Source organism: Lates calcarifer, linkage group LG6 (assembly GCF_001640805.2).
Source record: "Lates calcarifer isolate ASB-BC8 linkage group LG6, TLL_Latcal_v3, whole genome shotgun sequence".
Taxonomy (NCBI): Eukaryota; Metazoa; Chordata; class Actinopteri; family Centropomidae; genus Lates; species Lates calcarifer.
The window spans coordinates 6,505,679-6,528,532 of record NC_066838.1 but is presented as its reverse complement, the minus strand read 5'-3'; the positions used below and the strand labels follow the sequence as shown (position 1 = coordinate 6,528,532).

Here is a 22,854-nt window from a genome sequence, read left to right as displayed (position 1 = left end):
TCTGATCACAGTCTTTCTCTCCTGGGTTTAGGATTCGTTTCCTGTAGCTGGTTCATATCTCACTTTCAGGGATTGGGCTGTAGAGTCAAAACTATCAGGGGACTGAAACTTAAATTACCTGGGGCCCACAGGTCATTATCTGGGGGGTGGGGGGTGTAATTGAGTTAATCTGAGAAGTCCTGGTGTGAACATGTTCTTTAAGTTGAGTGTTTTTAGTTTACTAGGGTGCTGCCATGTGGGCACTTTGTTGATCTAAGTGACAGGAAAACTTTTCAGCAGCCATTAAAAACACACTATTTCTCTGCTTATGTGGAAATATTTGAATTTAAGAGAGATTGAGAGAAATTGTGTCACTGAACTCTGAGTTGTAAAAATGCTTCATGGAGCCACAGTGGGACGTGGAGGCAGGATATCTCTGCTCCGTTCAACAAGGTTGAGCTGGGGCCACCCTGCCACCAGGAGTCTTAACCACATCTAATTTGTCTCCATCATTGTCCTCTTCATCCTCCCTGCTTCAACTCATTCACTCCTCCTCCTCTGTGGTGCTCTCTCACCTGCTTCCTCCATATCTCCTCCTTCCTCCTCCCTCCCTCCTCCTCATTCGGCAGGTGGGATCAGAGATGGCGATATCTGGGAAGGCGGTGAGTCTGTACTTTGAGGAGAAGCTGCAGGAGATGTTTCCAGGGCAGAACTTCCCAGACTCACCTGAACCCGAGTCCCCAGATGAGAGGGAGAAGGAGCAGGAGGACACGGACGACTCCGAGGACGACTTTGTGCAGCCCAGACGCAAACGATTAAAGACAGATGAGAAACTGGTCCACATCAAATGAGAACCGACCACAGAAACTGTCTTCCTCGCGTCCCCCACTTCTCCTTTGGTCGAGGCAGCAAACAGGAAGGACGAGAATCGCTGTACAAACTGCTTGGTTTATCTGATCCTTGCCTTTGAAAGAATTACTGTCAACCACATAAGAAGTCTGCCTCGATCCGAACTCTTGAGGACAGAAACATAGAAGAGCTGCATTCCCTCTTTATTTCATGGACACACAACTTGCTTGTACAGATTTTGAAGTAGGACTTGTTTTGCAGTAGTTAAGTTAACGATTGGTCCTTTCTTTTCTATCATCATTTTCATTTGTAGATTTGTTGTGACAATTGCTTTATAAAACATTTAAATTCCATGTTCTGTTTAATGTATTATATCTATACTTTGACATGAAACCTACCAAGTATTTGTATGACTTTGTGGAAGCGTTATGTAAATAAGAGAATCTAGCCCACTGAAGGTATTCCTACAGTATAGATGTTTGGGTGCGTCATCAATAAAAACCTCTTGAACTATATCAAAAGAAAATGTGTGGAGTGGAGTAGGTTTGCGGTTCAGAGGGAGTTCACCTTAGCAACATGTTCTCAGGTGCAGCAGTAGCTCACCTGGTTAAACACACACCTCGTATCAAGGCTGAGTCCTTCCAGCATGCTATCCTGTTTCTCTTGTCTCCACTGTTGTCATCAATAAAGGCTAAAATGCCTAAAATAAATCTTAAGAAGAAAAAAAAAACATGGCCACACACCCTCAGTGGTATCAGGTCTTGTGGACAGTTTTGGTGTCATATGACCAGGTTTAGTCCATCATCAGAATTTCTGCTTTGATCGAAACCTAGTGGTTAGAATTTTATTCATGGTGCAGACACGGGTTTACAGCATCTGTAACTATTTCCAGAAATGTAATGTCCTTATTGTTGTTCTACAGACTGCACACTCAGTTTTCAGTGGAACTATTTTCTACTGAGGAGATAGCCCCTGTGAAAACTGAGAATGAATAAAATATTTTTTCATAACTTGGGTGAACTGACCTTAGATATAACTTTATAAAGACTTTTTTCCAGCATCCATTTGATTTATCACAGAGGTAAAATCACAGGTATTACAAATAACATTAATATTTACTCTGTGCCCTGGTGATTTATGACGCTGACAGTGAACCAACCTGTTCAATGCCATCATTACCTTTATTATTATCACCTGTGCTTCTCTTACTGTGACATATCAGATGACTTAAATGAGGAAGGCCTATTGGGGCAGCATTTCTGTTTGCCTAGATTAATGTTTTCAACAACAGTCACACTCCAGATGTAAAATCCAGTGAATTAAAGGTATTATCCAAATAAACTGGACAGTGAAATGTCAGATAGCTTGTTCTAAGTCCAGTTGAACAACTAGAAGATTTAAACTGCCGACATTTACTCTGTTAAAGGAGAAGTCAGTGCTGACTTTACAAAAAACCCCTATCATGTGACAACAGTGGAAACTTGGCTTGTAGTAAACCTGAAAATAAAATCGCACGTTCAGCGTTATGTCGTCGACTGTGCTGAGTCGACACGTTTCAGAAATTACGGAAATATCGTGTGCAGCCCTCTTCTCCTTTTCATTCAAAGTCTGACGTTGGACCCAGTCCTCTTCTCCAGGTAGGATGCTTTCTCTCCACAGTGGTCTTTGCCTTCAGTGGCTTCATTATCTATATGTCGAGGAATAATGTGTCTCTCACAGCAAAGTAAAACTGACTTTAGTTTTTTTTTTTTTTTTTTTAGGAGAAGTTGTTATGACGAATAGAAACCTGTTTAGTTGTGATAGAGACAATATCTCATCATGTCTGTACAGATTAAAAAAGAGGAACTGTCTTCAACAGACTGTAACAATGTTCACCGAGTGCGAACATTTATATGTAAACCCGTTTTACAGAGAGAGGTCTACATGTTTAACCCTTACAGACCTGGACATGATATTGTTTTTCACGGCTGCATACTAAAATGAGAAGCTTGCTGAAGAATGTAGGAGGCCTGAAGGTCTAATGACGGCTCACGACTAATGACTGAGTCACCATGTGGAGAGAAACAATCCACTTTAACGAGGCTTGTTCATATGTGATGAGAGTGTGTGAAATGTATGCTCACAGGAGCATCAGACTGGAACCAGTAAGGTCTCCCAGTTCTACAGAAAAGTAACATTAACATGAAAGCATACCATTAGCTTGTTCCACAGCCTTAATAAATCTTTTACAAATGAGCAGTCTTCACCCAGAAACCATTCAGTACACCAGAGCAGAAATGATTAGTTGATGAATCAATCAGTCGATTAACTGGCAACACATTTGATAGTTGATTAGTCTTTTACGCTGTTTGTTTAAACAGAAATGCCAAATATTGACTGGTTGCAGATTCTGAAATGTGAATTTTTGCTGTTTATGACTCTGCATGTTTGGGTCAGACAAATATGCAATTTGAATGTGTTAACATGGATCTTAGTGAGTATTTTCACTATTGCTGATGATGAAAAAAAAGTTGTATGTATTAATAATGAACACAATTGTTCGTTGCAGCTTTACTGTACCTCTATGATGGAATAATATTTCCTTGCCTGACGTTTTATAAGATAAGATAAGATAATCCTTTATTAGTCCCACAATGGGGAAATTTGCAATTTATGTGTTATTTATTATCATTATGCAGAAAGAGAAACGTTGTTTTCCTTGCCATACTCATTTTATGCCTTTTAAATTCACATTGTGTCAAAATGTATTATAGACAGCTTGGAAGTTAAACTTTTATTTTGAAAACGTTATTTTGTTTTGCGAGCCTCCAGTCACATGATTGCAGCCCCGTACGTACCGACCAATCAGCTCACGGGACAGAGATGTGTTGTTTATTGTGAGCTTCCGTGTTTTTGTATCGCTCGTGTTTCATGGTATCCGCAGGACTTTTGTTCTGCTCAGGACTTTGCCGTCTTTTCAGCGGCCGCACAGGCAAGATAAATCTGAAGCTTTATTAATTTTCAGTGTTTTTGTTTGTTGACGTTTTCGACGTTCAAGGCACAGCCGAGCTTCAGCTGGTTTTTATTAGGTAGTTGTTGTTGTCGTTGCTAGCTAGCAAAGGGTCCAACTCATCATTTGGTGTATTTGTTCCCTGGTTTCTGTTTAGTGTATTTTGTGTGAGTAAAACATGTTTTCTAGTGTTACCTAACGTGTACATACAACTGCACACACTGTCAGTTAAATTTAATCGCCACTGTCTCGATCTAGTCAGCGGAACAGCAGCTGAATGTGGATCTAAACGGACGCTGTTGATGTTGTTTAAAGTGTCTATTAACCTTTGACCCCGTTACGACCGTGTTGTAACTGGAAAACGGTATTATTTCGAGATTTGTAGTTAACGTGATGTTCTTTCAGATGTTCATTTGGCTGACTTTGAGTGTCCATCTGTGTCAGGCGGTTGAGATATTTTTTTCCATTTTCATTTGATGCTTCACTGGAAGCACCGTGTAAACACTGTTTATGGGCTGGCAATGAATGTTTTAAATGAACTTTATATTTACAGTGGTTTTTCTTACCAGCAGAATATGCAGACAGACGGAGTTCTCACACGCGGTGCCTTTGGATGGAGCGGTGATGGAAACTTCACCTCTTTGTGCCCCAATGGAACCAAATGGGTTTGGGATGTGTTTGGGGAATGTGCCCAGGATGGGAGGGATATGGCCAGTATCTACCTGGGCCTCCTGTCCATCCTCTGTTTCATGGTGTCTTCTTTTCCGTAAGTGTCTGTGTCTCTCAGAGGAAGTGTTTTTTTTAATGTTAATGTATAATGTATAATTCTGATTGTTGTTTTGTTGTTGTGATTGCAGACAGTACCACAATTCGTGCAAAACAGGGAATATGGACAAAGCCATTTCTATTTGGTTCCTGCTGCTGTGGTTGGGAGGTGACTCCTGCAATCTGGTGGGCTCCTTCTTGGCAGACCAGCTTCCTCTACAGGTGACTTGTAGTGATATGATGTTTGCCTCAGTGTAAAGATGTTTATCAATGTTTATTGTTTGTGACTTGATCAAATGGTAAATGTAAACTGACTAATTCATTACTTCACTGAATGTGTCAGTATTACAGTGGATACCATTATGGTATAAAAAACTTTTCCATGACAAACACTTTGTGAAGAAATTCTCTGACTCTGACTGACTGTGTATCTTTCTCTCTATCAAACAGAAATATACAGCCATTTATTACGTTTTTGCTGACTTATTGATGCTGGCCATGTATGCATACTACAAGGTGAAGAATAGGGTTGAAAGTGAGTGTTTTGGTTTGATATTTTTGTTTTATTACTCAATTTTCCAAATGTCCAGTATCAGGACCAAGTACTTGCTGTGTGCTGTGTCAGTTTCAATGCCTGATTTACTTCCTTTAGCATTTAGCATGCCCCTGACACAGGCCTTTGTTAACATATGGAATAGACATGAATAATCCCAAGCGTGTATTTTATCCTCAGCAGTAAACTGCAGCCATAGTCTCTAATGAATCAACTACTACCAAGGCCCTGTTTATTCTGAGATCAGATTTATCTGTCAAAGCTGCTCAGTGAACAGACTTCTGACACCATTGCTGATGAACAATGATCCAAACACTAGTCCAGACAGAGGAGGAGGGTGACCCCTGTACCTGTACTGTATAATGATGTCATCACATGTCTCATGTTGTTGTGGCATTTGCTCCCTTACTGATGACCTTTGGCACAGTAACCATTGTCTAGAGGAATGTGCCGAGATGTCTGTCCTGGTATTAAAGGTAAACCCAGGTGTTGTCTCTTCTCCAGACGGGACAGTTTTGTTGAATGTGGTGGGTGTAGCCTGCATCCTGGGCTTCACCACGACCCTCGTCCACCTTCCCGGGTTAGGAGCCCAACAAGAAATGATTCCCTCTGGGTTTAGAGGTCGCGCCTTGCTCTCAGCCTCTGATATTACCACTGTCAAGGTGAGTCCTATTTATTAAATTAGTGACCCGAGGGAAGTGATCTTATTATGTTTGGTTTTTTCCCACTAGTGATTATGTATCTGTCTCTCTGTCGCCTCAGGCTTTTACCACAAAAGAGATAATAGGTTTCTGCATCGGCTCAGTGTCATCAGTGCTCTACCTTTGCTCCAGACTTCCCCAGATATACACTAATGTGAGTATGACAAGTGGACCCTGCTACAAATGTCTAAATTTTTTGTCATTACACTAATGTTTGTAAATCTACATCCAATACAACAAGTTGTAAACAATAAAATTCAGATAGTTTGGTATCAAGGTGGAAACAGAGCTTTTTAACAACAGGTGAGGAAAGAAACCAGATGAGGAGGTGACATGTGTAGTAATGACATTAATAATAATGAACAGAAAAGCTGTGACAGTATTACAGGTTGCAGTTTGATGTATGTTTAAATCTGCACAAAAAGAAAAATGTATATTAAAATGAAAGAGGCAAATGTCAGTGTACCTGAAAACTGAGCAGATGAAAACACAAATGAAAATAATCAGCTGACAACCTGAAGCAGAATTTTGCCTCTGTAATCTCACATATCACTGCACATGTCAGTGTGGTTGAAAATTCATGGCAGCTGTGTAAAACATAAACCATAAAGTTTCTTTTTTAAAAAAAAAAGGTTACTGTCCTTCCAACTCCTCCCGCCCACTGTCCTCTCATTTCTTCCCACAGTTCAAGAGGAAGTCGACAGAGGGAGTATCTTATTTTCTGTTTGCGCTGGTCATCCTGGGAAACACTACCTATGGTCTGAGCATTCTACTAAAGAACCCTGATGAGGACCAAGGAGAGAAAAGCTACGTGATCCATCACCTGCCCTGGCTCATCGGCAGCCTGGGCACACTCTGTTTAGACCTCATTGTATCCTTTAAACAAATTTTTAAAAAGAGATTGCTGCTGCTGCTGCTTCTGCTCGGCCTCTGGGCTCTCCTTAATCCCATATACATGCTACATTTTAGGTAGCGCTGAGCTGTAAGAGAGGGCAGTTCATCAGACGGGTTAAGGGCTCGTGACTGTTTGCGTGTGTGTGTGTGTGTGTGGAAACACAATACATAGTATCAAAGGTCCAAACACTCACAGAGAAATTGGCTTGTTGTCAGCAGAGAAACAAGACTGTACAAGCTGCACTAGTGGCCCCTGAACGCCACGTGTCTCTTTGTACCCTACAAAGTGAGTGACCTGAGGTATCAGGTTTCTTCCATTTTTGTTTTCAGTGAAGATATACGAGGTATGGCTATTAAATAACAAGACTAATGCTGTAATATAATTTTATTGAACATAAACATTTTTCAATGTCTTTCTCCTTCAACATACTCTCCTTTTGCATCAACACACCGCTGCGTTCAGGTCTTCCACTGATCAAAGCAGTGCAGTAGGTCTTCTTCGGACAGTTGTCTCAGAACCTCTGTCGTTCTTTTCCTAACTTCTGACACAGACTGAAATCGTGTTCCTTTGAGCACAGATTTGATCTTAGGAAAAAGAAAAAAGTCACACGGTGCTAGATCAGGTGAACAGGGAGGGTGATTAAACACTGTGATTTGCTTATGGGCCAGAAATTAATTTTCCTTTTGATCAGTAGTCAGAAGTTTTTGGACAACTTTGGCACACACTTTTGTCATGTTCAAATTTTCATGCAAAATTTGCTGAACTGTCTCTTTATCAATGGAGACCACTTCTGCTATCATTCTTACACCGAGTCATTGATCATTTCAAAGGATTTGTTCAATTTGTTGAATGTTTTCAGATGTGTGTGTAGCAGTAGCAGTGAACTAAAAACATCACTTTTTGGAAACTTACAGCAGTTGTGTCTGAATAACCAACCTTTAATATATCACACTTGGTGTGACTGTGAAGCACGTGGTTTTATCCTCATATGCGCAGTCTTCTTATTTAATAACCATACCTCATAGATGATGCAGAAACATGTGACTTGATGATCTGGGTTTGTAGATTTTTGATGAACCAATTATAGAGCTTTGGTGTAAAAATTAGCTTTTGGGTCCCTATTGACCCACCTGTAACTGGTTTGGCATTAAACAGACTCTTTCCTAGGATTTCTATTGATTTCCTTGACACTGTGATTCAGATCTCCATCCAGTTCATAATGTACCGCAAAACTCTAGAGGAGGAGGGCAGCAGGGATGAGACGACACCTCTGATGAGCTAATCCAGCACAGTAAGGGTGTCCTGATGGGACATGAGCAGACACTAGCTTCCAGTGAACCCTCAAAATCATGTTTCCAACACAAAATCAAGATGAAAACATTTTAGTTTAATTTTTATAGTTTTATTTATTATACTCTTTTTTTAATGTTTACAATGTATTTTTATGAGTACAGTAACAGGTGACAGTCCTCTCCTGGGTTCAGCTGCAGTGATGTGACTCTCACTGCTCATTTAATGTCAGAGTTTTAAAGGGTTAGAGGGTTTCAGGTGTCAGACATTGAGGGAAACTCCTCAATGTCGACCTGAGCTCCTCTTCATTTTAGGTCACACTCTCAGTTTGATGTAACACCTCTGACAGATATCAGAAATCTGCTGCAGATGGGGTGACCAGACTACACAGATGTTTCTCTAAAATGAAGCCATTGTTTTTAAGTTGCCAAAAACTTTGACAGTTATGAACTTAACCTCTGCATGAAGCCCTGTCTGATCTTGTTTACAGCGTTTCAGAATATCTATCTATATCTATATCTCCTGTAACTTGAATGTTTTGCTCTAATGCAGTGATGGAAAAGAGGAACTTTGTTAAAAAAAAAAAAAAAAGAATTAATTGTATTTAGTCATTTCTTATTTATTGTTTAAATCAAGTGCTATAATCCAAAATGTTTTTTTAGCATTTATGTTTTTTGTGCATTTTAGATACATTTTTAATTCTAGTCATATGGTTTTATTTGACTTTTTTTCTCTTTCACATACAAACATTTGATCAGTTTTGTTTGCATTGGAGATAAAAGTCACATGACTTGACAGATTTTCACTACTTTAATTTACTCATTTTCATTTTTACCATTTTTTGCACATTATGAAGCAAAAGTTGGTTTTGTACCAAAATGTGAGATCTGGTTGGTGGGTCAGTGTACTGTAAACATTAAACACATGAACAACACTTTTTATCTGCTCCTGTCATTCTGGGTAAAGTCATGATTGAGTCATTTAGGATTGACCCAGTTCACTTTTTTACTCCTGATTTATGAATTTTATATAACTGCTCCTCCTCCCCCTCCTCTAACAGTGTTATCTCTTCACCTCCCGCTTTTTCTGCAGCCCAGCAGAGGTCAAGGCCTGCTCTTGGCCTTGATGTTGACCTTTGACCCTTTGCCTCCACTGACCTCAACCCCCAGTGACTGTGTTTGAACTGCTCCTGGGAGGCCTTGACAGCCATGTTGTTTTTCTTCATTAGCAGATTCACACTGGCCTCTCAGTTGCACCCTCCTTCCTCCCTCTGACACCCACGCACACACACACACACACACACACACACACACACACACACACATTTTCTCTCACTGTTAAACATAAAGCATGTACACTCAAATTAGTAAGGGCCCACCCACTAAGGAGGCAGGGGTTCAGAAAGTGTCTCTGTGTGTGTGTGTGTGTTGGGAGGTGGAGGGTGTTTCAGTGTGTGGTTGTGAAACAGTGGCAGAGAGTTTGTTAAGCGGATTGGGGAGTCAGCAGGAAGAGCCTGTGATAGGGAGCATGCATCCATCACCAGAGATGAACAAGAGCCTGTTTATAAACACTCCATACTGGGAATTTCTTAATGAGATGATTCCAGTTTCTTCTAGCAGAGGAGGGGGGTCCTTTGTGACTTAAAGGTTGCCAGTTCAAATCCCTAGTGCAACCACAGAGCCCCATACTGGGATTTTGTTTGGTAGATCTGGTTTATTTATCATTTCCCATCACTGACAAACATGGCGACGCACATTACCTTCACATGCTATTATTCCCCAGCTGTGTTTTTCATGTTTCCCCCAATTCATTCCCTTAAAAAGGTCAATGAATCATCTCTTCTCCTCACTGACAGATTTTTGTCCTGCAACAGAACATTTACAGGAAAAGAAGATCTTTGGTCCAGGTCCCACATGTGCTGCAAAAACACACATGATGAGCAACTGTCTCATCTGAAAGGTTCTGTTTACTTTGTGTGTGTGTGTCTATATTTGAGTGTGTGTGTGTGTGAGAGAGAGAGACAGATTGGAGGCTGGGCTGCAGTCAACATTACAAAAAGTGAGAGTTGGACAAAGCGAGAGGACGTTGGGACGCTCCACACAGCGGGAAGGTCTCATCAGCGGTGAGTCCACAGGTTCTGTTCCTGACTAACGCAGCTGAAGGTGGTGTTTAGTGATCTTGACTTAAACAAGTTCATGTCCTAGATTCTGACTCAGTAAGTACTGGATTGGGAGAAAGTGATCGAATCTAGAGGGGTATTAAAAAAGGATATTTAAAGTCACAGTTCTTCTGCACTGTGCTGATGTGGATTCTTTTCATTTTATTGCTGTTTCAGTGGTAGCTAATTGGAAATTGTTTAAATGATTTTATATCAAATGAGAAATTACAGACAAAACACCAAAGGAAAGGAATGAAAATGTTTTTTTTTTTTTAATGACCAGTGTCAAACAGTACCAGCTTTATGCATTAAAACACAAATGAATTGAACCTGTGATTTGACAGGGAGACTATTTTAAAAGAAGGAAAAAACTTAAAAACATGTTAGCCAGGTGAGAAGAATCCTGTAAAATCTGCCCCCCCCCCCCATTACCTTCCTTAGGAATGGCTGCTTGTTGCTTCTGATTTTCAATGCAATACACACCAGCTGAGTAAGGTTACGGATATTATTATGAGTGCCATTTTTATATGCTGCATTAAGGACAAGTAGGGTATTGTTTTGATTAATTGTTTTGTGCAATGTATTTTGAAAGTCCAAACTCACAATAACCTCAAGAGAACAGAGGAAACAGTTTCAAACAAATGTTTTAAGTGGACATATCTGAACAATTTACATTCCTTCTCATGATAGCCAAATAACTCCCAACTGCTCTTACTCACATATGCTCTGATATAAGCTATGGACTTTACTCAAAAAATCCTGAGGCCACTTCACTGTGAGCGTGAGTTTCCTGCAGGGATCAGTAAACAGTCCAGGCCATTATCGAGCTGCAGCTACCAGCCAACAGCTCTCTGATAAAGAGAGGGGCTGGTCACACGGAGAGGACGACCCGAAGGGATTTATGATGTGCTGGATTTATCTCCAGTCCTGCTCTGTGAGTGATTCAGGACTAATGAGGTTTAAGAGTTTTAACATACCATCAGTTTGTTTTCCTTGGTTCAAACCATAGTGGGAACACTGACTTAGTTGTATGTTTCTGTTTGGTTTGTTTAAGTTTGGGTTAAGTGGAAATGCCAGACTGTAATCCATTTTTCAAGGGTTCATCTCATCATGCTACATTCCTTTCCTTTAACTGTGTCTTTGTGCAGTTGGTGCAAAGCAAACTGATTGAGGGAAGTCCAGTTGAACCGTGTTCACTGTGAACGTGCTTAAAAAGTCTTTCTCTCCTTCTGACTCTTCTCCTCATTCTCTCCTGACACTCATCTCCCCTGAGGCGAGCCCTCACATCCAGGCCCATGTCCAACAATGTGTCCAACAGTGTGACACCTCCAGAAGATCCATGGCGACATTTGTGCGCTCTCCAATATTGTCCCCATCGTTTAGTGTCACTCTCAGAGCTGCTGCCTGTTCTCTGCTCTCCTTCCTCAGAGGTCAGCTGATGGCTTGTTATGTCATGTATGTGGTGACACACTGTTGTCAACTGAGAAATAACAGTATGAGCTATTCCATACACTATCACCAATCTATCAGAGCAGCATTTGTTTATGATGCACTGCATTTTACGCAGATGGTACTATATTATTTAGTCATCATCACTCTCACTCTGAAAACTCAATCTGAAGAATATAGATACTTCTGAGATCACAATACAAGCTCACTTCATTTAGGAACTTAAGTGAGTTAACGTCATCTCACTTATTTGTGTTTTGGTCATGCTAACATCATGGCTAAAAAAGGGCTGAGACTGCTGGTCTATCAATCAGTCCACCGTTTTGGTCCAGAACGAAATATCTCAACAACTATTGGATAGAAAGGCGCACAGTTTTTTTTTTTTTTACAGACATTCATGGTTAACAGATGATGAAATGATGACTTTGGTGACACTGCCTTCCCCTAGTGCCAAGTTTAACATTTGTGGATTTAAATGAATTGTTACAACTACAACATCATAACTATTAGATGGATTCATGGCAGACATTCATCTTCTCCACGTGATGTGCTGTAATAATCTTTTATCATCCATTACCATCATAAGGTTAAAACCTGCTGCATTTTCTGCGCTAATGTGCTAATAAGCAAATGGTAGCATGCTAAAATCCTAAACTGAGACGCCGCTAAACAAAAGCTTGTCCAAGAAATTTTCCCTGGCTGTAGGGTGGATTCACTTGTTTTCTATACTAACTGTTTAAGTTGTCTAAGAGGGCTTCATATTCTTCACAACGTATACCCTCCATCCTCAGACCCCCAGTTTGTAAAAAGGAAAGTAAAGGAGGTTTTCCTGTTTCAGAAGAGCAGTCGAGAAAAGACAGAAATATCAGTAGTACAATTACAACGTGGAGAAAAGAGTGAACAGCAATCCATGACTCCTATCTGTGCACTTGACTATGTTATATACTGTACATAATATAATTCTCACACTGGGCTCACCTCTGGTCCTCACAAAGTGTATTAAGAACGTTGAATTCATCCTGTCTGTTCAATATTATTATGATTATTATTATATACACATAGAATTTTGCAGTTTTAAGTAATGTTTTAATTTACAGTAGTTGTAGTAGTTTGACGTGGGGCGCTTTTTTTTTTCTTCTTCTTCTTTACATTTGTACTTCTGCCTTGAAGCAGTGTTGTCATTGTGAACTGTGGCCACATTTGTACCAATTTACTGTAAGAAAGACATTGTGTAGCCTGCAACCGAATTCCTGTTTCATTTGTCATGGTGATCGATCGTGAATCAGTCCAGTGGAGGCTACAGCTTCAGTGACCATGACTGGCTCTTCCCTCGCCCTTTGCTTTTTACTGGTCAGCCCTGGTTCCCATAATGAGCGGGTGAAAAGGGATGATGTGCGGGGTGGGAGGACGCCATTAATCCTCAGTGAGCATGCTGCATGTCAAACAGCCCTGCTCAGAGATCTACAGGCCAGTGCTGAGGTCACTCCTCTGTCTCCTCTGGGCGGTTCAGGCCTCGACTCCTTTCGCTCTTTGCTCGGCCTGGTTAACTGTCTGTGGGGGAGGCCGAGGTCCTCAGGCCCCTTAAATCTAACTGCTGTCCAATATTAACTGCAGCACAAACAGAGCAGCAGTAAACAAAAGACAGAGTAAACAGACTCCCAAGGCTTGGAGGACAAATATGGACAGACACACAAAAAACACACACACACACACACACACATATGTAGAGTAGAAAATATTTCAATATAAATTGTGGAATTTGGTTTTTTTTTTTTTTTTTTTTTTTTAAACATTTGACCAATTCTTTTATTGATGAGTTTTTTTTTTTTTTGGGTCCAACTCATCAGAGTAAATTGAAAAATGTTTTTTGCTCAACCCAGCTGTTGCACTCTGGGATCTATCCCATCCAAATCTCAACACACACACAGACACACACCATGAGTGTTGCGTGTCCCTCCCTCTGGTCATGAGGGATAAGGTCTCCATCTTTCCCTCCATCCATCCATCTTCACTGTCTCCTGATCTGTGAAGTCCCAGCCAGGTCCAGCTGTTTGGACCACAGTCCCATCCCCGTCCTTCCTGGGTGTCCCCGCTTTCCCTTTTGTCTCTCCCCCCTGGGACGGTTGAGACCTCCTCCAGCACATCATCTACCATAGACCAAGAGCCTCAGCTGCACTCTTCCTCTCTGCTTTTTAAAAATAGGCTGGGATATCAGCCTGGACAGCCAAGAGACCTGGACGCATCCTCTGAGTAATTGCCTGTGTGTGTGTGTTTATGTCTTTGCATGCGTGTGTGTGGAAAAGGATTCCCATATTACGAGCTGAAGAGAGGATCTTCTGTCCAGATGAGAGAGTGGACTGAGTTGGAGATGAGCTTTTCATCAGGGGGGTTTCTCTCCGCCTCGGATGGTTACTGTTCCACCGAGCAGCTCCAGTACTACGGTGAGTCCACAGAAACACTTCTCCTTCTGCCTCTGTCTTTTCCGTGCTGTTATAGACACAACTCATGCTGACAGTAACAGATAAACCACTGAAGATGGACTGATAGGAGATTTCATGATGCTCTGTCTGAGCACATCAAACTAGATGTTCAGACAAGAGTGTTCATGTTATGTGATTTGAATGTAATTTGCACGTGTTATCAGTCCATGGTAAATGAATTCAAATGATTCTGTTACATCACTGGTGTCAGGTAGATATTACCTATCTGGAGGAGCATGGTGAGCTGGTATACTCTTGTTTCCTACTGTTGTAAAGGGTCAGTTCACACAAATTACCAACCTAATTTTCTCACTTCATTTAGCTTCAGTTTCTTCACATTTTTAGACATGTACTTACAGGATTCCTGAGTCTAACCCAGTACAACAAATGGAAAACATTTTCTTTGTGGTGCTGTCACCTTTGACTAATTGCAACTCCTGTCCCTGTTATTCTGAATAATCCACAGAACAAATTGTTGGCTGTTTCCACAGGGACTGTGAAACTCAGTAGAAAGTAGTTCAGTAGTAAGGAAGACAATAAAGGCTAATCCTAATCTAATGAAAACTGGACACCTAGGAAAATAAAACCAAAACTATCTGCACATTGCTTAGATGCTACCAGTGTTAAAAGTGAATATATAGTTTTTAACTGATAAAACAAGAATCTAAAGGTCATCTAGTGAACAGGCTTATTACACCTCAGTTCTAACCTAATCGCACATATCAACTCATGGTTCATACTCTGTTATTGACCAGATCAGTTACACAGTTATTCTCTCTGAGATGCTGCCCTCCCTTCAACTTTTTGGCAGATATGATTTTTTTTTTTCAACTTGTTTCAGCCAATTTGTAAAATTAGTCCAGTGCTGACTTAAAGTGAGACTATTTAACTCTTGTAAGAAGAAATACATTCTACTTCATTATTCTAACACAGTGGACCTTTGCTCAGTTCATTACACACAAGGTTTTGCTGCTTCAGCTTCATGTGGTGAGTTTAAAAGTTATGCAGGCTCGCTTTAAGTAAGTCGGTAATTTATACATTAAATTGTTAAACAAGAGGATGTGACTGCATGATGTACTCTGTGAGCGACACAACCTCATCTCATTCGCTCTCACAGTTGAGAGTTTATTTACCACCTTTGAGAAACGGACGACATGGAGAAAATAGTTCTTGAGGAGACTCAGCCGGCTCGCTGCGTTCACAGTGCATCAGAGGATCTATTTATACTGACGTGTATCATCAACAAATCCCCCTGTTGTCTCCCCTCTTGCCCTTATGAGCAGGGGGAGGTGGGGGGTTGAGGGCGCTCTATGGGGGGTAGTTTGCTGGTGTTGTTTGGCTCCCTAGCGTGCGTGGGATGGAAGGGAGGCTGAGGAGTGTTTAGACAGTGTTCAAATGGTTTACAAACAGTGCAAGCCACAGCTCTGTCACCCGCCGAGAAAGCGAGGACCCCCCTCCCCAAACTGTTGCCGTCACAGTCTGGTATAGACAGGAAACATCTGGAGAGAGAGCGAAAGAGAGAAGACAAAAAGGAGGAGTAAGGAAGGTTAATAAGTGCCCTTTAAACCGATGGTTCTGCTGACACACAAATGAATGTCAGTCCACTAAAATCTGAGATGCAGCAGCTTTGTGAATCATCCATCATCAAAACTCTTACTTATGTTGTTGAACCACATCTGTCAGGGTTTGATGACTACTTACTGACACAGTTAGTAGTCTGACTAATAAATCGTGACAGTGGCATGCACCTTGACTTCACACAGGTTAAGTTTATGTTCTATTTTGTCCTAAAGTCACAACAGAGTGTCAAACCACAATACATTTGGGCCATTTCTTCACAATTATAATGAAAAACACTCAAACTGAAAATCACACTAAGTGCAGCCTTTGCCATATTCTCTTCACTTCTGTGAGTCAGCTGGTAGAGTTGGCTGTGTACTGATAACATAAGGAGGAGAAATGAGGCACCACAGTCATCTAATGGTTCAGGTGGATAACCACGCCACACGCAGCATCCATGGTTCTCTCTACACTGCTGACTGTCAGATACAGGCATAAACAAAACAAATAGGACCACCACCTCACAGCTGTATGCCTCCACCAACCAGTGCAGGTGCAGTTACTTAGTGCATGAATTCTTTATGGCCAAAACAAATGTTTTCTGCAGTCCCGGTGACCTTGACCTTTGACCTTTGATCACCAAATCTGTTTGTGGCAGATTTGTAGTTTTTCACTCGAGGTGTTTCTGAGACGTTGCATTCACGAGGCCAAAACATGTTTTGTGAAGTCAGAGAGATCTTGACCTTTTACCTTTGACCTTTGACCGCAGTAGCCCCTTCCAGTAATCCATCAGTGGTCATCAGCGTTATCTGAGCTGGAGCTTTGTGACTTCTTAACAGGAGTTTTAAATGACTGGGCATTTAACAGATGGGGAGGGTCTAACCAAAAGCTGCTTTTGAGTTGCATTATGGGAAGAGTAGGATCCAGTGTTTTTGAAGCTTCATGTTTGCCCCAACTTCACGGACACACATTACCATACCACTGAACTGTGGGTTGGCTTTTAAAACTTCAACCTGATTTTAAAATAACATTTTGCACTTAATAATTGATGTTATCATCAGCCAACATCTTATATTACATTTTTTTTACCCTTTATACTTCCATCTCCAGCAGCCTCCTGACAGTTGGGTGGGCTCTCCCTCTTCACAGTACAGAACAGATCCCACGGCAGTCCCAGTTGTCCTGGTCCAGCTGTACTTTAAGAAGCTGCCAGTGGTCACACATGTTTTCTCAGCAGAGACGAGACTTGCAAAAAAACAAGCTGCTCACTCACACTCAAAAATGTTTCAATGCTGTCACAACATGGAGCGACCATTACAGACTGAATGAGACGTCCAGAAAACAGGATCAAAAACATCCTAAATGGCACTGGGATCTCTCAGCTGCATCCTGTTTCAGCAGTCTGAGCTGCTAGTTCACAAGGTCTCACCCAAATCTCTGCTTTTTATTGTGTCCCCAGAGAGACATAAAAACAGTGAAGTCACACGAGTCACGTAAGACCACATTCCTGTGACGCTCTTTGACTTACAGCAGCGTAAATGTGTTGCTGGAGATATTTGTCTACATTTCTGTCATGCTAATGCAATCAGTCTCTGCTGTTGTTTTTTTCTGTAGTTCATATGAGACTGAAACATTTTAACTTGATGATTCATGTTTTAAGCATCCTGTCACACTGGGACACATTAAAATGTAATCAAGGCACTTATATTATTCTGAAATATCTTGTATGGTCTTTTGAACCAGGCTGTCACTGTGGAGTGTAACACAAGCTTAAACTTATCAATCTCTTAAAACCAGCAGTGTATTAGTCCAACTCTCCATGTGTTCCAATTAAAGATAAGAACCTTTAAAAATGGGTCACACATATACAGTTTCATTTTTAAAAAGCCTCATTAATTTCTTAAAGCAGCTGGGGACTGTTTTCAGCTGCAGATTGATACAGATTTGCTCCAGTGACTATTTCTGGCAGCAGGACAGCTGATGTACAAACTACAGAGTCCATGTTTGTGGTAATGAGGGGACACAGTGCAAACCAGTGGTTGTGGAAACAAAGGCAGTTTATTCTAATAGAACAGGCAGTGTCAGCAGCATCATTAGAGATGTCCAGGAAGTGGCCACACCATCACCCTCTCTTCCTCTGTTACAAATTTTAGGGTCAAATTTGACCCCCACCTGTGACTCGATGCACACGTCCACCACCTCTGTAAAATTGCATTCCTCCATCTTAGAAACACAGCCAAACTCCGCCCCTCCCTCTCCCTCCGTGATGCTGAAAAGCTGGTCCACGCCTTTGTCTTCTCCATGCTGGAAAGCTTCAACACATCCAAAACAGTGCTGCCAGGATCCTGCTGAGTACATCACACCAATCCTCTGGACACTCCATTGGCTCCCCATCCACCTCCGTATTGAATAGAAACTCTCTCTACTTACCCATCAGTGCAACCATGGAAATGCCCCACAATATCTCAAAGAACTCCTCACTCCACAATCCTCAACAAGACCAAACCAAACCTCCTGGACCAAACTTCATACAATGGAGGATTGAGCCTTCACGGCATCTGCTCCACGGCCTGAACACCTGAGGGCCCCGCAGACTGTGGACTCTTTCAAAAAACAGCTAAAGACTTTTCTGTTCAGGAAAACATACTAAATGGAATACTACTTTTAATTTATGTTTTATGTTTTTAATTTGTTTTTAATCTATTGTCCGTTGTGTAGCACTTTGAGATTTGTCCTCAAATGTAAAATGCTTTATAAATAAAATGAATTATTATTATTATTATTATTATTATTATTATTATTATTAAGTGAACAGCTTTCTGTTTTCTGTTTTTCTCTCATCCTCCATCCTTTTCCATTTCAGACATGCTGACTGACCCCCTGGGCTACCCCCTGCAAGACCCTGACCTCCAGCTGCTCCCTTACAACCAGCAGCAGTACAGCCCCACCAACCTTCCCTTCTCCCTCTACGGCTCTCCGCCCTCCTCCACCCCCTCTCCGTCCTCCTCCTCTTCCTCCTCGCAGCTCTGCCATCCCCCGTACCACTACAGCTCTCACTGCCTGGAGGCCCCCTGTGATCCCAGCTCTGAGCTGCACTGCGGAGGCCTGGCTCAGGGGCTCGGAGCGGTGGGACTGCCTCTGGGGCGGAGGTCGCGGGTGGGGTCAGGAGGGAAGGGCAGGGGTCAGGATGAGCTGTGTGTGGTGTGTGGAGATAAAGCATCGGGGTATCACTACAACGCTCTTACCTGTGAGGGATGCAAAGGTATTCATTACCCTGCTGTCTGTGTCTTTTGATTCCATTTTTATTCAAGTCAATTTTAAGTCAAGTCAATGTTATTTATATAGTGCCAATTCACAACAGAAGTTATCTTGAGGCCTCACCTGGTTCTTGTTTCTCCTTCACTGCAGGTTTCTTCAGGCGTAGTGTGACTAAAAAGGCGGTGTATCACTGTAAGAGTGGCGGTGGCTGTGAGATGGACATGTACATGAGGAGGAAGTGCCAAGACTGCCGGCTGAGGAAATGCCGTGCTGTGGGAATGCTGGCTGAGTGTAAGGGACAACCAGTTTAACTACATGAAATAAAACTTTAACTTGTTTGACTGATATGATGCGTTTGGGTTTGACAGCATATTTCTTTCCTCCTCAGGCCTTCTGACGGAGGTGCAGTGCCAATCCAAGCGACTGAGGAAAGGAGGTAAAGGCAGAGGGCAAGATGAGGAGGAGAACACAGACAGCAGGAGGGTCAGCTCCACCAGTAGACTACCTGGGCAGGTACTGAGCAGCAGGACTAACTCAGTCTGTGGTTGACTGGATGTTTGCCTGTGGAAGGCAGTTTTTTTAGCCATAATAGCAACATGGTGGTTCTTGAGATGGCACTGTTGGTCAGCTACAGCCTGAAATATCTCAACAACTATTGGATGGATTGCTATCAAGTTTGGTTCAACCACTCATGGCCCAGACAGGATGAAGTCTACTGATTTCATTGATCCCCTGAGATTTTCTCTGGTACTACCATGAGGTTTACATCAGTGTATAGAATAGAACAGCTCAACAATTATTAGATGTACTACAATGAAATTTGTTACAACCATTAATGTTACCCTCAGGATGAACTGTAACATGTTTAGTGACCCCAAACTTGTAATCTGGACACAATTTGTCAAATACAAAACTATTGCCATCCCATCAGCCTCAGCTGTACTTTGTGTTGAGTGCTGATTAGCAAACACTAGCATGCTAAAATGCTAACTAAAATGGTGAAGATGGTAAATTTTGCCTGCTGAACATCAGCATGTTAGCATTGTCATTGTTAGCGTGTTAGCATGCTTACATTAGCATTTAGCTCAAAACACAAGTGCACAACCTCACACAGCTGCAGGGATCACTGTAGATGAACTTAGTGTTTTTGTTTGTTTGTTTAATTGTTGGTTAGATAGTCATTTACTTTGAATATTGGTTTGAAGGATGTTGGAGTGATGGCTGTTATTAAAGAGCTGGCCTGATTGGTGGAGTGGGCATTTTAGACAATATCCTCGTTCAAAGACCTGACAAATCCAGTATTACCATGAACCATTCCTGCTCAATGTTTCCCATAGTGGTCTAATACACTCAGAGACATAAATGAATAGATACTAAAGTTCAAATATGGTATATCTTCATATTGATTGAACAGTGCAGTGATTTTTTTTTTTTTTGGGGGGGGGGGGGTGTCAGTGGTTTGGTTGATTGTTTAGTGGTTGGTTAGCTGGTGATTATGTGGTTGATTGATTTAATGGTTCAGAACACAGATGATTTGATGTGACTGGTTGGTCATTTTTTTCATGTACCATCACAGATTATCAAACTCTCATGACATTTATCTGCCACCTCAAAGCTTTCTATCTTGTTGTTTTACCACAGTGAAGTGACATTATAATCCTGATAGTGGTTTAATCCTGTGTTATCAGGCTTTATCTGCCAGTTTAACCCGAGAACAGAAGCACATAGTGGACACGATGGTGGAGGCCCATAGACTGTACAGAGCACAGAACGGCAGCCACAGCAGGGTATGTCACACTGTGGAAACAGAACCTATCCTCCCACAAACACATTATCATTGTTCATGTTCTCCTCGTGATTTCCTGTGTGTGTGTGTGTGTGTGCTCAGTTGTTTGAGTGGCCATATGCAGAAGAAGGAGAGGGTCTGTCTGATGTTGTATCACCTCACCTGCAGAGACTGCTGCAGTTTGCCAGGACAGTGCCAGGTAAGATGCACAGGAATATGTGACCCTAGAAATCTGTTACATCTATTACTTCCTGTGTTCAGTTGAAAATACAATAAAAATACAGGCTCTAATAATGGGAAATTGTTACGTTGTTACAAAATTGTTATATTTTTTTATACAGTTTCCAGTCACATGGCAATTAAAACTACTCTGGTTAAAGAGAAACAGAAATCCATCTGTATACAGCACCACCTGTCATCATAGCCACTGTGTTTAGCAAGAGACATTATGTTATTTCAAAAGCAGTAAGCTGTGATGTTCTTGTTACAGGTTTTGACCTCCTGGATTTTTCAGACCAGAGCTCTCTCTTGTCTGTGTCTTCACTGGAGGTCATGTTTTTGCTCTCTGCTCAGCAGTTCTCCAGTAACCCAATGAGCCCCAGTCCAGGTCAATAAACCAACAAGAGCAGGAGACACTGACACAAAAATCACACATGGAATTTCATAGAAATTTTGATTTATCACATGGGAAAAGAAAAAAAAAAAAAAAACATTTATTTTTCTGTATTATCAGCACTGCAGGTTTTCAGCACGTCAACACACAACTGGCTAAGGAATGTGGAGTCAAAGGAAAACATCCACAGCAGGGCGTTGGTCAATTCAGGTGAGTCCAGAAACACACTCAGAAAAAGAAGTGCAGTGTTTCATATAAAAATAAACGAGGTTTTCTCCATCTGCTCGTGTGAACAGGAAGCAGTGAGGATCTCCTCGGGCCAGTGCTCACCTTCTTCCACAGCATGAAAACTCTGCGGGTGACAGAGGCTGAGTACAGCCTGCTCACTGCCACAGCTCTGCTCTGCTCAGGTCAGGAACATGTGCTCTCTAGTTTCTGAATGTTTGATTTGAATTAATCCAATCAGCTCAAATACAAGAGCTCTATTGAACTGTAGCTATAAACCTATCTGAAGTTCTTCAATAGGTTGTGATAGCAGAATGACATCTGATGATTCACTCAGTCTGTCTCAAAGGTTCTAACTCAGAGATTTACAAGACTCTGCTGCTGCCATGCTCCTCAGCGGGAGCTTTCAAAGTCTGACAGCTGTGTCTAACCACACAACACATTTAACTTTGTCCATTCAGTAGCTGTTTGGCAAGTCAAACACATCAATATTCAATTCAATTCAATTTTATTTATATAGCACCGAATCACAACAAAAGTCATCTCAAGGCACTTTTCATATAGAGCAGGTCTAGACCATTCTTTTGTATATGTGGATATAAACACAAAGAAGCAAATCTGGTCTGTGTCCCTGTTCTACAGACCGGGCGTCCCTACAGGCAGCCAGCTGTGTCGAGAAAATGCAGGAGCTGATCCTGGACCTGTTGTCCAGGGTGTGTGGAACCCAGGCCGGAGCTGCGCGAGGTGGACCGCAGCGGTTTGGCCGCCTGCTAGGCAGACTGACGGAGCTCCGAACCCTAACTCACAATTACCTCCTCCTGACAAGACAGCCTGGACCCTGACGGAGAGGAGGAGGAGGAAGATGAAGAAGAATATCACCACTGTCACCTCTGGGGAGTTTCATGTATTAAGTTCAGTTTAAGGACTAAATGGTCATGTATGAGCTGAGATGTGGTACAGACACTGTTAGTTTGATGTTTTCACCTGATATTGATCTAAGGTGTTGGATCAGCAAAGTATGGTGGCCCTGAAGATCAAAGCACAACAACGTGTTATGTTTTCTGAAATCATCCACCATTTTCTTAGCTGACGTCAGTCCTGCCGTCATTATTGCATTTTAGCTCCTAGTGGGACTGAAATGTGCTTGTGGACTGATTTAATTTGTTTGAGCAAATAAATGTTTTTATGTCTTTTTATAACTTGTTTATAGCCAACATGTACATTTACACTAAGCTGAGTACTGCCGAAATTAAACAAAAATGCAGACTGTGTGTGACTGGAGCTCATCAGTGGATAAGACAAAT

The 22,854-nt window shown here is 41.6% G+C and overlaps 3 protein-coding genes across 10 annotated transcripts in view; all 3 read left to right on the top strand.

The window, feature by feature from the left end:
* Positions 1 to 1,842, top strand: part of trim33 (tripartite motif containing 33) — a 28,305-nt gene extending 26,463 nt beyond the window's left edge. For all 5 annotated transcript variants that reach the window (XM_018675205.2, XM_018675204.2, XM_018675207.2 and 2 more), the window contains one exon: positions 609 to 1,842. In XM_018675205.2, the coding sequence (XP_018530721.1) occupies positions 609 to 830 (222 nt within the window). In that variant the 3' untranslated portion in view covers positions 831 to 1,842. The remainder of the gene's footprint in view (positions 1 to 608) is intronic.
* Positions 1,843 to 2,079: 237 nt separating this feature from the next.
* slc66a1 (solute carrier family 66 member 1) lies at positions 2,080 to 8,955 on the top strand. Of its 4 annotated transcripts, none has more exons than XM_018675218.2 (8): positions 2,080 to 2,465; positions 4,390 to 4,583; positions 4,675 to 4,804; positions 5,033 to 5,117; positions 5,640 to 5,797; positions 5,898 to 5,990; positions 6,522 to 6,707; positions 7,933 to 8,955. In XM_018675218.2, exons 2-8 carry the CDS (start codon positions 4,393 to 4,395, stop codon positions 8,011 to 8,013), a joined length of 924 nt encoding a protein of 307 aa, XP_018530734.1. In that variant the 5' UTR covers positions 2,080 to 2,465; positions 4,390 to 4,392; the 3' UTR covers positions 8,014 to 8,955. The 4 variants fall into 4 exon arrangements, with proteins under 4 accessions (XP_018530734.1, XP_018530733.1, XP_018530732.1 ...); XM_018675217.2 differs by having other exon boundaries at positions 4,387 to 4,583; XM_018675216.2 differs by lacking the exon at positions 2,080 to 2,465 and adding an exon at positions 3,629 to 3,799.
* Positions 8,956 to 9,412: 457 nt separating this feature from the next.
* Positions 9,413 to 22,821, top strand: nr1h5 (nuclear receptor subfamily 1, group H, member 5). Its single transcript, XM_018675213.2, has 11 exons — positions 9,413 to 10,143; positions 13,932 to 14,069; positions 18,532 to 18,930; positions 19,077 to 19,217; positions 19,315 to 19,439; positions 20,615 to 20,713; positions 20,815 to 20,911; positions 21,203 to 21,319; positions 21,446 to 21,535; positions 21,622 to 21,735; positions 22,193 to 22,821. The coding sequence occupies exons 2-11, from the start codon at positions 13,973 to 13,975 to the stop codon at positions 22,390 to 22,392; spliced, it is 1,479 nt and encodes a 492-aa protein (XP_018530729.1). The 5' UTR covers positions 9,413 to 10,143; positions 13,932 to 13,972; the 3' UTR covers positions 22,393 to 22,821.
* The last annotated feature ends 33 nt before the right edge of the window (positions 22,822 to 22,854 follow it).

Coding starts and splice junctions, on each gene's coding strand:
- slc66a1 (XM_018675214.2), top strand. CDS start 3,644: ATGATTGCAGCCCCGTACGTACCGACCAATCAGCTCACGGGACAGAGA. Junction 3,800..4,386: donor TCTTTTCAGCGGCCGCACAG/GCAAGATAAATC, acceptor TTTTCTTACCAG/CAGAATATGCAGACAGACGG. Junction 5,118..5,639: donor GGTGAAGAATAGGGTTGAAA/GTGAGTGTTTTG, acceptor TCTCTTCTCCAG/ACGGGACAGTTTTGTTGAAT.
- nr1h5 (XM_018675213.2), top strand. CDS start 13,973: ATGAGAGAGTGGACTGAGTTGGAGATGAGCTTTTCATCAGGGGGGTTT. Junction 19,440..20,614: donor CCAGTAGACTACCTGGGCAG/GTACTGAGCAGC, acceptor CTGTGTTATCAG/GCTTTATCTGCCAGTTTAAC. Junction 21,736..22,192: donor CACAGCTCTGCTCTGCTCAG/GTCAGGAACATG, acceptor CCTGTTCTACAG/ACCGGGCGTCCCTACAGGCA.